Raw genomic sequence first — 11,986 nt, 5'->3', positions numbered from 1 at the left:
TCATAGTGGGATGACCCATCACGGGAGGGACAGCCCTGAGTGCAGTGGAGATGCTCTGCACGCGGGATGGCCATGTGGAAGCCTGCGGGTCAGAGGGTGGAAGGAGTCGGGCCTGGGGTCCTCCCCTGAGAAGAGGCGGGCCAGGGGGCTCTGCAGCAGCCTGAGCCCGGTCTCTGACCTGATTCCCAGAACCAGGAGACACAGAGGGAGTTGGCAGCTGGCAGCAAGCCCCAGTGGAGGAAGAAGCCAGAGGCCCCGCTGGGTGCCGAGGTGAGTGGGGGCCCAGCGGTTGGGGCAGCTCTCCCTGGAGAACGTGGGCCAGCAGGCACCCACTCCTCCACGGCAGGCCTGGCAGGGGGTGCTGGCGGGCAGGGCACATGCGGGCTCCTAGAAGCCGTCTGCTGCACAGAAGACACTTGAGCCGAAAGCAAGCCTGGACCCTGAGACTCCCCCGCCCCAGTAAATGTTTCATGTTCCAGAAGATCTCTGTGCTGGAGGAGAGAGCTGTCTCAGGAAAGAGGGCAGTTCCAGACAAAGCCAGCGACTCAGAGAAAAGACCAGTGTCTGAGAAAGCCACCGTCTTCGAGAAGACCCCAGTCCCCGAGATGCAGCCGGCCCCAGTCAGGGCCATGGCCCCAGTGTGGCCCCAGGACTGGGAGCAGTCAGCCTCAGCAGAGTGCCCATCCAGCCCCAGGAGGCAGCGGGGCACTGGGCCTGAGAAGGAGCCCGAGTCTTTGGCGGGGCCTCTGCCCCGGGCTGGCGGCCTCCCGCCTGTCACTCTGCAGGTGCACGGTGCCCCCCACCTCCCTGTCCTCCCGGCATCTCTGGCTGCCTCCCTGTCTCCTGTCCTCCCATCTGCTGTCCTCCCGGTGTCTCTGGCTTCCTCCCTTTCTCCTGTCCTCCCTCCAGGCCGGCCCCAGCTCTGTCTCCCCTCCCTGCCTGCTCTGCTGCCCACAGGACAGGGGACTGGGATGGGGTCTCACCTGGCACCCACACCACACCCTCATCCCAGGCCCAGACTCCAGGGAAGCCTCAGATGCTTCTAGAAGCTCCCCCATCCCTGGAAACCCTGTCCACTGGCCTGGCCCTGAGCCTGTGGCTGCACCTCCACAGCCGAGGCAGCAGGCGGGGGCAGAGGACCAGCCTGCTGCCACCGCCCCTTGCTGCTAGGGTGAGCCGGGCCTGCGGGGGCTCCGGGCTGCCTGTCCTCCCGCATGACTTGCTCCCTGCTCCGTCCAGGTGAGCAGCCCCAGCACGGAGGCGGAGGCCAAGTCCCCCTCGCCCACAGTGGCCTTGCCCACCTTCAGCAGCAGCCTGCAGCGCTCCAGCCCCCACGCCATCTCCTTCAGGGTGAGCCTGGCTGCTGTGGGCCCCTCCCTGCAGGGCTCGGGGCAGTGGGGAGGCAGGCAGGAGGCACCCTGAGACGATCTGGGGGCATCAAGGAGGGGCTGTTGACCTGGCTTGATGGGAGGGGCCATGCCCCAGGCCCAAGGCAGGCCTTTCATGGGGGTGTGGCTGGCGTCTGTGTAGAGGAGAGTGCGGGCGAGAACCCAGGGTGGGCTGTGTTCTGAGAGGCAAGTCCTCCCTTGTGGAGGCTGTGGCTGCCACGGACCCCGCTCACTGGCACCTTTCTTCTCTTTCCAGATGAGCCCCCGGAGAGATAGCTCAGAGGCGGCCTTAACCCGCAGGTCAGGGCCTGGGGTTCATCTGATGTGGGGCTGAGGCATGAGGTGCAGCAAGGGGAGGGTCCAGCTGCCTGGAGAATGCGGGTGGGAGGGGACGTCCTGGGCCATGGGTTGCCGGGGGCGGGGTGGCGGCGAGTGGGTGTGCTGGGGTCGTTTGAGTCAAGCACTGGGGATTCATGCACACAGGCTGCACCATCTGCCCCAAGACTGTCTCTGAGACCAGCAGTCCTGGGCGAGGCTTGGGGACGTGGGGCACACAGTGGATGAGGGAGTTGCTGCCTTTGCTTCAGAGTGAGACGTGCAGGAACCACAGGGCTCAGAGGTCCCAGGGGTTCAGGACAGGAACCGAGGGCTGGAGCCCCTTGCAGTCAGGGGAGCTCAGCCTGCGAGAGTGGGGTGAGGGCAGAAGATGGTGAGCGTCAGGGAGCATGAGGTGGGGAGAACTCTATGAGACAGCAGGGCGATGGCAGGGGGCGGAGGGCATCAGGGGATGTGAGGTGGGGAGAGCGCTGCAGGCAGCTCTGGACGGAGGGTCGGCAAGCGGAGGGGCTTGGAACAGAGTCCGCATGGAGGCCAGCTAGCCTGCGTGGCAGCACGGGGAGCAGGGTTGGGGCACCAGGTTCAGGAGGGCATCAGACCCAGGTCATGGGCCTTTCATGCTGCCTGTGCCTGAGGGCAGGATGGGGTTGATCTGGAAAGGGGAGCCTGGGGTTCGGGAGGGTGGAAGGTGGAGAGAGGGGAGCAGCGTCTGAGGCGGGACTGACTCCACAGCACAGGGACAGCAGCTGTTTCTGGCCTGGGGGTCCTGCCAAATGGACCGTGTCTCGGGAGGACAGGGAGCCCCCACCGTCTGTGTACAGAGGCCGCGTTCTCTTTGCCAGAGTGAGGTGGGGCACAGGGGCAGGCCCGGTGTCCCGTGGGCGGGAAGGCCTCACCTGCTTTGTCTCGCCCTGTCTTCCTGCCCTGCAGCAGCAGCGTGAGGCTCCCGGCCAGCTCGGTCAAATTAGGCCTGAAGGTGGAGCAATACCTCTCGGCCATACAGGTGAGAGGGCCGGGCCCTGGGGTGTGCTGGGCATGCCAGGGGCCTCAGGCTCCAGCGTCAACGGCCTGTGCTCTCTGCTCCCAGAGATCAGAGTCTCTCAGGTATGCAAACCCATTCCACACTGAGTTCCCAGTGGTTCCCGTGGATGTCACCAGCAAGCGCCACCTTTTCGAGAAGGAGCAGGTGGGCCAGAGCCAAGAGGACCCAGCCTCTAGCCGCAAGGTGAGTGGCCCTGGCGCACCAGGGCTCTGCAGACCGCTGAGCCTGGGGTCTGCAGAACTGGAGCCTGGGCACTGTGGGACAGCTCCATGCTTTCCTGCGTCTGTCTGGCGGACTCGAGGGCCCGGCCATGCCTGTTGCTGAGCCCCCCAGCCCAGCGGTGCACACAGCTCCGGGGGAGGGTCCTATGGCCTGGCCGTGTAGATGTGGTGAGGGGGCCCCTCTGGAGATGCCAGCCCGGCCCCAAGGTGGGAGCTCTCTCCTCAGGAGAACTTGCAGCTCTCAGGGGTGGAGAAGTCACAGCTCATCCTGTGGATGAGCAGGGCCCAGGAGTCAGCACAGCAGGGCCCACAGGTACCAGATGTGCCCCTCTGGCCCCGGTCTCCCTGCAGGCCTCTCATAGTGGGATGACCCATCACGGGAGGGACAGCCCTGAGTGCAGTGGAGATGCTCTGCACGCGGGATGGCCATGTGGAAGCCTGCGGGTCAGAGGGTGGAAGGAGTCGGGCCTGGGGTCCTCCCCTGAGAAGAGGCGGGCCAGGGGGCTCTGCAGCAGCCTGAGCCCGGTCTCTGACCTGATTCCCAGAACCAGGAGACACAGAGGGAGTTGGCAGCTGGCAGCAAGCCCCAGTGGAGGAAGAAGCCAGAGGCCCCGCTGGGTGCCGAGGTGAGTGGGGGCCCAGCGGTTGGGGCAGCTCTCCCTGGAGAACGTGGGCCAGCAGGCACCCACTCCTCCACGGCAGGCCTGGCAGGGGGTGCTGGCGGGCAGGGCACATGCGGGCTCCTAGAAGCCGTCTGCTGCACAGAAGACACTTGAGCCGAAAGCAAGCCTGGACCCTGAGACTCCCCGCCCCAGTAAATGTTTCATGTTCCAGAAGATCTCTGTGCTGGAGGAGAGAGCTGTCTCAGGAAAGAGGGCAGTTCCAGACAAAGCCAGCGACTCAGAGAAAAGACCAGTGTCTGAGAAAGCCACCGTCTTCGAGAAGACCCCAGTCCCCGAGATGCAGCCGGCCCCAGTCAGGGCCATGGCCCCAGTGTGGCCCCAGGACTGGGAGCAGTCAGCCTCAGCAGAGTGCCCATCCAGCCCCAGGAGGCAGCGGGGCACTGGGCCTGAGAAGGAGCCCGAGTCTTTGGCGGGGCCTCTGCCCCGGGCTGGCGGCCTCCCGCCTGTCACTCTGCAGGTGCACGGTGCCCCCCACCTCCCTGTCCTCCCGGCATCTCTGGCTGCCTCCCTGTCTCCTGTCCTCCCATCTGCTGTCCTCCCGGTGTCTCTGGCTTCCTCCCTTTCTCCTGTCCTCCCTCCAGGCCGGCCCCAGCTCTGTCTCCCCTCCCTGCCTGCTCTGCTGCCCACAGGACAGGGGACTGGGATGGGGTCTCACCTGGCACCCACACCACACCCTCATCCCAGGCCCAGACTCCAGGGAAGCCTCAGATGCTTCTAGAAGCTCCCCCATCCCTGGAAACCCTGTCCACTGGCCTGGCCCTGAGCCTGTGGCTGCACCTCCACAGCCGAGGCAGCAGGCGGGGGCAGAGGACCAGCCTGCTGCCACCGCCCCTTGCTGCTAGGGTGAGCCGGGCCTGCGGGGGCTCCGGGCTGCCTGTCCTCCCGCATGACTTGCCCCCTGCTCCGTCCAGGTGAGCAGCCCCAGCATGGAGGCGGAGGCCAAGTCCCCCTCGCTGGTGGGCCAGAGCCGAGGGCCCAGCCTCCAGCCACAAGGTGAGTGGCTCGGTCCTGCCAGGCGTCTGCAGACCGCTGAGCCTGGGGTCTGCAGAGCTGAAGCCTGGGCACTGCAGGACAGTTCCATGCTTTCCTGTGTCTGTCTGGCGGACTCTAGGGCCCGGCCATGCCTGTTGCTGAGCCCCCAGCCCAGCTGTTCACACAGCTCCAGGGGAGGGTCCCATGGCCTGGCCGTGTAGATGTGGGGAGGGGGGCCCTCTGGAGATGCCAGCCCGGCCCCAAGGTGGGAGCTCTCTCCTCAGGAGAACTTGCAGCTCTCAGGGGTGGAGAAGTCACAGTTCAACCTGTGGATGAGCAGGGCCCAGGGGTCAGCACAGCAGGGCCCACAGGTACTGCGCGTCTCCCTGCAGGCCTCTCGTAGTGGAATGACCCGTCAGGGACGGGACAGCCCCAAGCATAGTGGATAAGCTCTGCATGCGGGATGGCTGTGGGGAAGCCTGTGGGTCAGAGGGCGGAAGGAGGGCCTGGAGTCCTCCCCCAGGAAGGGACGGGCCAGGGGACTCTGCAGCAGCCTGAGCCCGGTCTCTGTCCTGATGCCCAGAACCAGGAGACGCAGTAGGAGTCGGAAGCTGGCAAGAGTCCCCAGTGTAGGAAGAAGCCGGAGCCCCCGCTGGGTGCCAAGGTGAGTCGGGGCCCAGGGGCTGGGGCGGTTATCCCTGGAGACTATGGGCCAGCAGGTGCCCACTCCTCCACAGCAGGCCTGGGCCCTGCCCAGCGTGGGGGGACTGGGGAAAAGGGGGTGTCCCTGCCCCGCCCCATGAACCCCCTTGTCCTAACCGTCCTTGGTCCCACAGGTGTGAGGAGCCAGTCTCAGGCCAGCAGCCGCGCTGGCTGCCTCTCCCGCCCACTTTCCACACTGGACCCGGGAGGATGCTGGCCAGCTTCCTCCCCACCCTTCTGGGGCAGGTGTGTCCCAAGCCTGTCCAGCTGCGGGCACTGCGCATCTGCACAGAACCTCGCCACCCTGTCCACGTGGACTCCTGCTCTTCCTCCTCCTCCGGGTCCGTCAGGTCGCACCAGTGTCTCCGTGCACCTCTCCCAGGCTGGCCCCCACCGTCCTTGTGCTGCCTGCCAGGCTGGAGGAGCCATGCTGACCTCTCCCAGGCCCTGCCTTGCTCCCCTTCACACCCCACCTGCTGTCCTGGCTAACCCATCCTGTGCCCCTCCCCACACTCAGGAAAGAGCTGATAAACTCAATCACTCTCAGGTGTGACCAATAATTCCTTAAAAATCATTCTTGCCAGAAGCTTTGCTTTTCAGCGGAGGCTAAACAGTGTGGGGATGATGTTCTAGCTGTGGGGGCCCCAGGGGGGCAGGCATTTGTCTGACAGCAGCCTCTGTGGCCACAGCCCAGCACACTTGCCCCCACACCTAGATCTCCTCTCCCCTGCCCTCCTGGGCCAGAGGGGACGCTGAGCTGTGTGTAGACCAAGCAGCCAGAGCCAGCCTGGTGCCGTCAGCTCTGCGTGCTCTGTGTGGCTGGTGCTGTTGCCCCCTGGGGGAGCCCTCAGTGCCCATTGGGGCTTCCTGGGAAGGGTGCAGCGGGCAGCACCACACTGCCCACCCTCTTGCACTCACTCTACACATGAAGGCCCTGCACTCACCCTTCGGGGCGGGGGAGGAGGGACGCACGCCCAGGGCGACCTCAGGGCGATGTGTGAGGACAGCACACAGCCCGGGCACCCGCCTGACCACGCCCGCCTCCTGTGCCAGGCCTCCTGTGGGTCCCCAGGGCCGTGGGCACCGTCTCTGTGTTCTTGTCCCTCATCTGCTGTTAGCTCGGAGAGGTGACTTCCCCTCGTGGGCAAGGGCAGGGCGTCCAGGGCAGGCCAGCTGTGGCGGCTGCAGTGACGGCCGCCTGTGCTCCGAGTTAGTCCATCCTGCCTTAGGATGGCCCCTGGATCCCACACACAGTCAGGCCACGGATGCCTGGAACCTGCCAGGCTTTTCCTGTGGGGCCTCGGGTGCCAGAGCCCTCTCCCAGGCATCCACGGAAGCAAATTCTGTCCCATTTGAAGGACTTTTGAGCTTACAAGGCACCCACTGAAGTAGCTTGAGTTAAGGGAAGGTGTAGGAAAAGCGGTTCCTAAATTGCAGATTTCGGGGCAGGACATAAAGCCTGGCTGGGCTCCCGGGAGCCAGACCAGGAGAGCGGGTGGCAGCCTGGCTGCTCACTGTCCCCCGGTGCCAGCTGCTGGCTCCTGGCTTCAGCCGGTCTTGCCCCGGATCTACTGGTACGGGAAGGGCCACTGGGCTCAGAGGCCCCCGGGGACCGTGGAAGGACAGCCTCAGCTGAGACGGGGCCAGGTCAACAGAAGAGCAGGTGAGGAGCGCGTGTCGGATGGGGCCTGGGGCTCCCCAGGCAACAAAGTTGAGGGGGGGCGGGACGTGGGTCAGGCGAGGGGGGATGCGGGGAGAGGCTATCGTTGCCCACGGAGAGGAGTGTGCGTCACCACAGGCGGCCCTTGGCAGGGCCGGGGCTCAGGGCCCAGGAGGAGTTGGGCAGGACAGGGGCCCTGAGAATTCAGAGAGCAGGCCTATCCCAGGTTTGCTTCCTCTTCTTTGTCCTGTCCCAAGCCCGTCCATGACCCAGGTGCTGTGCTGGAGGCCGCAGACACAGGCGTGCAAGCAAATGCAAGGCCCGTGTGCTGGCCACGTGGACATTGTATTCTAGTGGGTTTAGCAGATTGTAATTTTAAGCTGTCGTGTCTTGAATTTCAACCATCTTCCCTGCCCCTCTACTCAACCAGCTGCCTCTTTGAAGAGAACCCTTGCTCTTTGCTGGAAGTTTGACCTTGAATTTGACACCCTGCAGTGGGTCTACTCCCTGCCCAGTGGGGGAGGGCTTGCCACGTGGCTTGGGGGGCAAGCAGACCCCTCTGTAGGTGTGCTCACTGAGGCCGCCAGAGCCTGCCTCCCCCCTAAGGGTGTTCACCCGCTAGAGGAGCCAGTAGCCTGGAAGCACCCTTGTCCACACATCACCACAGCTGAGCTTATGCCCCAACCTGCCTTCCTGACTGCTGGCATCTGCTTTATCGGGGTTTTCAGGACAGACAGCTGGCTTGTGTTATGTGCCTGCTCCCTCCTGTCCCCTGCGTGGCTGTCCTGGTTTTAAATAGTTTATCTGAGCAGCTGGAAGACCACATGTGCTTATATGGCCTGCGGTACATGTTCCCTTAGCCCTGTCCCTGGCACCTGCCAAAAGAGCAGCCAACACCCCCTCTCCCCCTGCCCCCACCACCTTCAGCGTGACTCCCGCACACATTTCTCCCACCACCAGGCCGCGGGCCTGTTTAAAGCCTGTCCAGCCCCTGCCCTCTCCCAGACCCCACAGGGCAGAGCACACACCACAAGACCCATTGGCAGCTCCTGTTCTGGCTAAGACTGGGGCAGGCTCTAAGAGCAGAGGCATGCCCTGTAGTCTGGGCCCTCTGTCCGAAGTCACAGTGTCCACTCTGACTGGGTGTCAGAGCTGGGAGAGGCCCCCTTCCCTCGGGAGCTTTAGAGGGCGGAGTCTCAGAGATAACTCCCTGAACCTAGTTTAACGGACCCTCAGCCTGAGGCTGGAGACTCCGGTGTGAATCACAGACGTCCCACTGAAGGCCTGGGGTGGGTGGAAGATCTTGGGTGAATAGCTGTCCCTCCCTGGGTCTCTTTCCTCCTCTGTAGGATGGAGAGGCCAGGCCTCTAAATGAAATGATGTTCCGACCCTCGGGGACTCCCCCTCCTGACACCTCCTCCCTCTAGGCGAGGAGCCCCTGCCCCATCCTGGGCAGGTCCTCCCCCCTCACCGGGGAGCAGAGCCGGGCTGTGGGTGCCCACACCAGTCAGAACAGTCCTCGTGGCCACATTCTCCTCCATGGGGTTCAGAAGCTGTCAGAACTGCTGAGAAAGCCTGCCCACCAGAAGCAGCCAGGGGACCAGGGACCCTGGAGGCCCTTCCAGGCAGATGCAGGGCTGGGCCACACCCCAGATGAAGGAATTCATAGGGCATGGACTCCATCTTAGGCCTGTTCATGCTGATCATGCTCAGCCACCTTTCCAATGAACTCTGAACTCTGTGTTTAGTGCCTATGAAAACAACAGAAGGACAAGACCCCCTCTAGACCAGGGAACCTTGAAGATCTATCTAGGTTACTCATCGCCTAAGAGAAAACATACACTAATCACCCCTTCCTCCAGACAGGCCATAAATTTGTCTGTATCTATCAGAGTGTAACCTCAGGGTTATTGATTATTGGCTAACTGTTTGACTGTTCGAGCACATAGCACCTGAATCATGGGCCTATTGGGATTGTATTTTCCTTGGTTTATGTAAGTCTCAAGGAATTTGGAGTGGTGGGTTCAGACATGTACACATGGGGTATAAAAGATTTTCACAAATGCTGGTCAGGGTCCTTGGCTAAGAGGAGACTCTGCCTTGGGCCCGCCGGTGTAATAAACTGCACTCCACTATCTGCATTGTCCTTCTGAATGAGTCTGTTTCCCAGAATGCGTGGCTACAACACGTACAGGGCTCTCCACGGCTGAGCAGCGTGGAGAGACCCGTTTCCTGGAGGGGGAGAGCGGCTCTCTGGGTCAGGGTGTTAACCCTGAGTCCAGTGCCCCCACCCCAGGGTCCCTGCCCCCCATCCTACTGGGGAGAGCACCTGCTGGAGCTCTGCAGGGAGAACCGCTCCCTCCTGAAGGAACACGGCTGGGGGTTGCGGGGGGGGGGGGGGGGGAGGCACCTGGAGATGGGTGTTTGAGGCTCATTCTTGTCCTGGTGCAGCTGGGAGGCCTGACCTCCCGAATTCCTCTTTACCCTGGGTCTTCGGGCAGGAACCTGGGAGGATCTCATTGCCCTGGTCCAGCTCTGCAGGTGGGCCAACAGCTGCTGTCAGGACGAGTCCAGCTGCCTGCTGGGCACAGGGCTGAGGGTGAGGCCTCTGCTCTTCTGTTTCATGGATAGGTTAACAGAGGCGCAGAGAGGTTAAGTGACTCAGATAAGGTCACACAGCAAAGCTGGGTATTAAACCTTGGTCTTTGACAGCATGGCCAGTGTTTCTGCTTTATTCCCCAAGAAAGGTGACCCTGGCCTTTTGGCTGTGATGGCGACTTGCTAGAAAGGACAGATGGGAGCTTGGCGTGGGCCTTCTGGCCCCTCTTCCAACTGGAGGTCCCCCTGGCCCCCCTCCTTCCTGCCACCAGTGCCTGGACGCGATCTCAGATGCCTCTTCTGGGCTGGAAGCCCTCCCCCACCCCGATCTGCCTCTTGAGCGGCTCTATTTTTAGGAGCTGTGCTTACAGGAGTAGGGGGACTCGCAGGGCCACAGAGAGAGTGTGAGGGCCGCACCTCAGGCTGGCCAACCCCCTCCCTGGAGGCCTCCCTGCACCCCAGGGTGACAGACTTCTCCCAGCGCTCAGGCCCCTGGCCTGACTGCTCCCTTGGGAGCAGTGCTGACCTGCCAGTCCTCACCCACCCTGGGCTGGGGGCTGTCCCCCTGCCGCTCTTTCCCCACGCCCCATTTGGAGACTCTTTGGGATGAGTACCCCCACCCAGGGGAGCCAGCTTCAGTCCAAAGCACCCTATTGCCAGCCCCACCCTGCCTGCCCCACTGTAGGTCTGTTTGCCCTGACCCAGCAGGACTGGATGACTGGGAGCAGGCTCAGAAGAGTCACCAGCCTGAGGCTGCCGCCTGAGGCAGTCTCCCCTGGGGGCTACGGGCAGGGCTCCTTCAAGCACCTCTGAGCCACAAAGGGGCTGCCTTGTGGCGAATACCATGCCACCTGCCAGAGCTGGGGCTCACCGCATGTCTGCAGACAGGTGCCTGGGTGGGTCTCAACCATGAGGGCGGGGTCTGGGGGACAGGTGAGTGGGCATCAGCACCCCGTCCAGGGTGCCGTCACTGTAGCCTGAGTCACAGGTTGGTGGCCACAGCACTGGGTACAGCCTCCGTTCACCCTAGCTTTCCTCCCCTTGGAGAAGAGGAACCTGAGGCACAGGGGCCAACAGCCTTCCCACGGTCACACACACAGGGCGTGGAGCTCGTGTCCCGAGCCATGCCCACCTCCCAGCCACCCCTCTGGCCTCTCCGTGTGCTCACAGCGACTGGGACAGCAAGACACTTCCCCATGTGGGGCCCTGGGCTGCCTCAGGCCTTGGGAGTGGGGCTTGGACCCCAGCTTCTGTTCCCAGAGCCGCATGGAAGACACCCTGGAGAAGCTCCATGGAGCTGGGCTTTTCGTAGAGACGGCAGTTGTGAGAGATGAACAGACCCCACACCTGCCCAGGGTCCCCTGGGAACCACCACACAGGCTGGGACGTGGGTATTCCCTCATCTGTGATCCGCCTGATTCCCTGCTCAGCTCATACTCCCCATGTGTCTGGGGTCTGGTGTAACCAGTGTCTGCTGTGTGCTGCGTGTGTATGCACACGTGTGAGGGTGAGCTCCCTTCCATTTAGCCTCTGTGGGTCTGGTATCTGGTGTGTGTCTGATATTGTGTGTGTTGGTGTGTGTCTGCTGTGTGCTGTGGGTGTGTGACCTTATGTGAGGGTGAGCCCCTGGCCGTTTACCTGTGTGTGTCTGTGCAGCCACCAACACAGCGGCCCTGGGCGGCTCTGGAGCCGCGTGTCCCTCGGGTTTCCCTCCAGCCTCCACAGGCCCTGAAGCCATGCTCCGTCCTCCGTGTTTGCCCCACGGTGGCTCTGAGTGTTTCACAGGCAGAACCTCATGCAGCGGCCTCTCCCCGTGACCGTGGGCCCTGAGTTTAGCCCCAGGCGTTGGCTGACCCTGCGGCTTCCTCCCTGTCGCTGAGCTGCTCCCTGGGAAGAGGCCTGGCTGCAGAAGACTCAGGAGCCTGCAGCCTGGCCCTGCTGAAAGGGCGTCTCTGCACGACAGGGGCGCGGGCCCGGTGCAGCTGGTCCAGGGCTGGGGAATGGCAGGCTCAGGGCTTCCCACAGAGACGAGCGGCTGGCCCTCTGCCCACCTGGACTGTCTCTCTCTCTCTCTCTGTAGAGGGAAGAGGAGGCCATGTCGGACGTGGAATAGAGGGTGGATGAGTATGAGCGAGTGCTGGGGCGCTGGGCAGGGGCTGCGCCCGTCGAAGGCATGGGGAGAGCTGCACCCTTGCTTCCAGCCCGTTGCCTCGGGCTGCCCCTGGCAGGGGGCTGGCCGTGAAGACCCCAGGGCTGGAGGATGGACTGGCCGGGGGCTGGGGGTTGGGCCTCCTGAGAAAAGACCAGAGAGTTTCCCTGAGGACCCAGAGGCCACAGAGCCACCGTGCCCATAAACCTGCCCCAGACCTGGCATCATGGCCCTA

At 63.3% G+C, this 11,986-nt stretch overlaps 1 protein-coding gene across 1 annotated transcript; it reads left to right on the top strand.

The window, feature by feature from the left end:
- Positions 1-189: 189 nt before the first annotated feature.
- Positions 190-11,715, top strand: LOC128071398 (ladinin-1-like; the record flags this gene model as incomplete). The annotated part of the gene is given in 14 exon segments (XM_052664274.1): positions 190-270; positions 356-448; positions 450-785; positions 1,240-1,350; positions 1,645-1,688; positions 2,655-2,727; positions 2,812-2,949; positions 3,214-3,300; positions 3,533-3,613; positions 3,822-4,127; positions 4,582-4,663; positions 6,876-7,007; positions 9,506-9,603; positions 11,683-11,715. Coding segments are annotated over 14 exon segments (1,695 nt in total), but the record flags the coding sequence as incomplete, so codon positions are not given.
- Between the last annotated feature and the right edge of the window lie 271 nt (positions 11,716-11,986).

Source organism: Budorcas taxicolor, unplaced genomic scaffold (assembly GCF_023091745.1).
Source record: "Budorcas taxicolor isolate Tak-1 unplaced genomic scaffold, Takin1.1 scaffold4411, whole genome shotgun sequence".
Lineage (NCBI taxonomy): Eukaryota > Metazoa > Chordata > Mammalia > Artiodactyla > Bovidae > Budorcas > Budorcas taxicolor.
The sequence above is the reverse complement of the archived record's forward strand: the minus strand, read 5'-3'. Positions and strand labels throughout refer to the sequence as shown.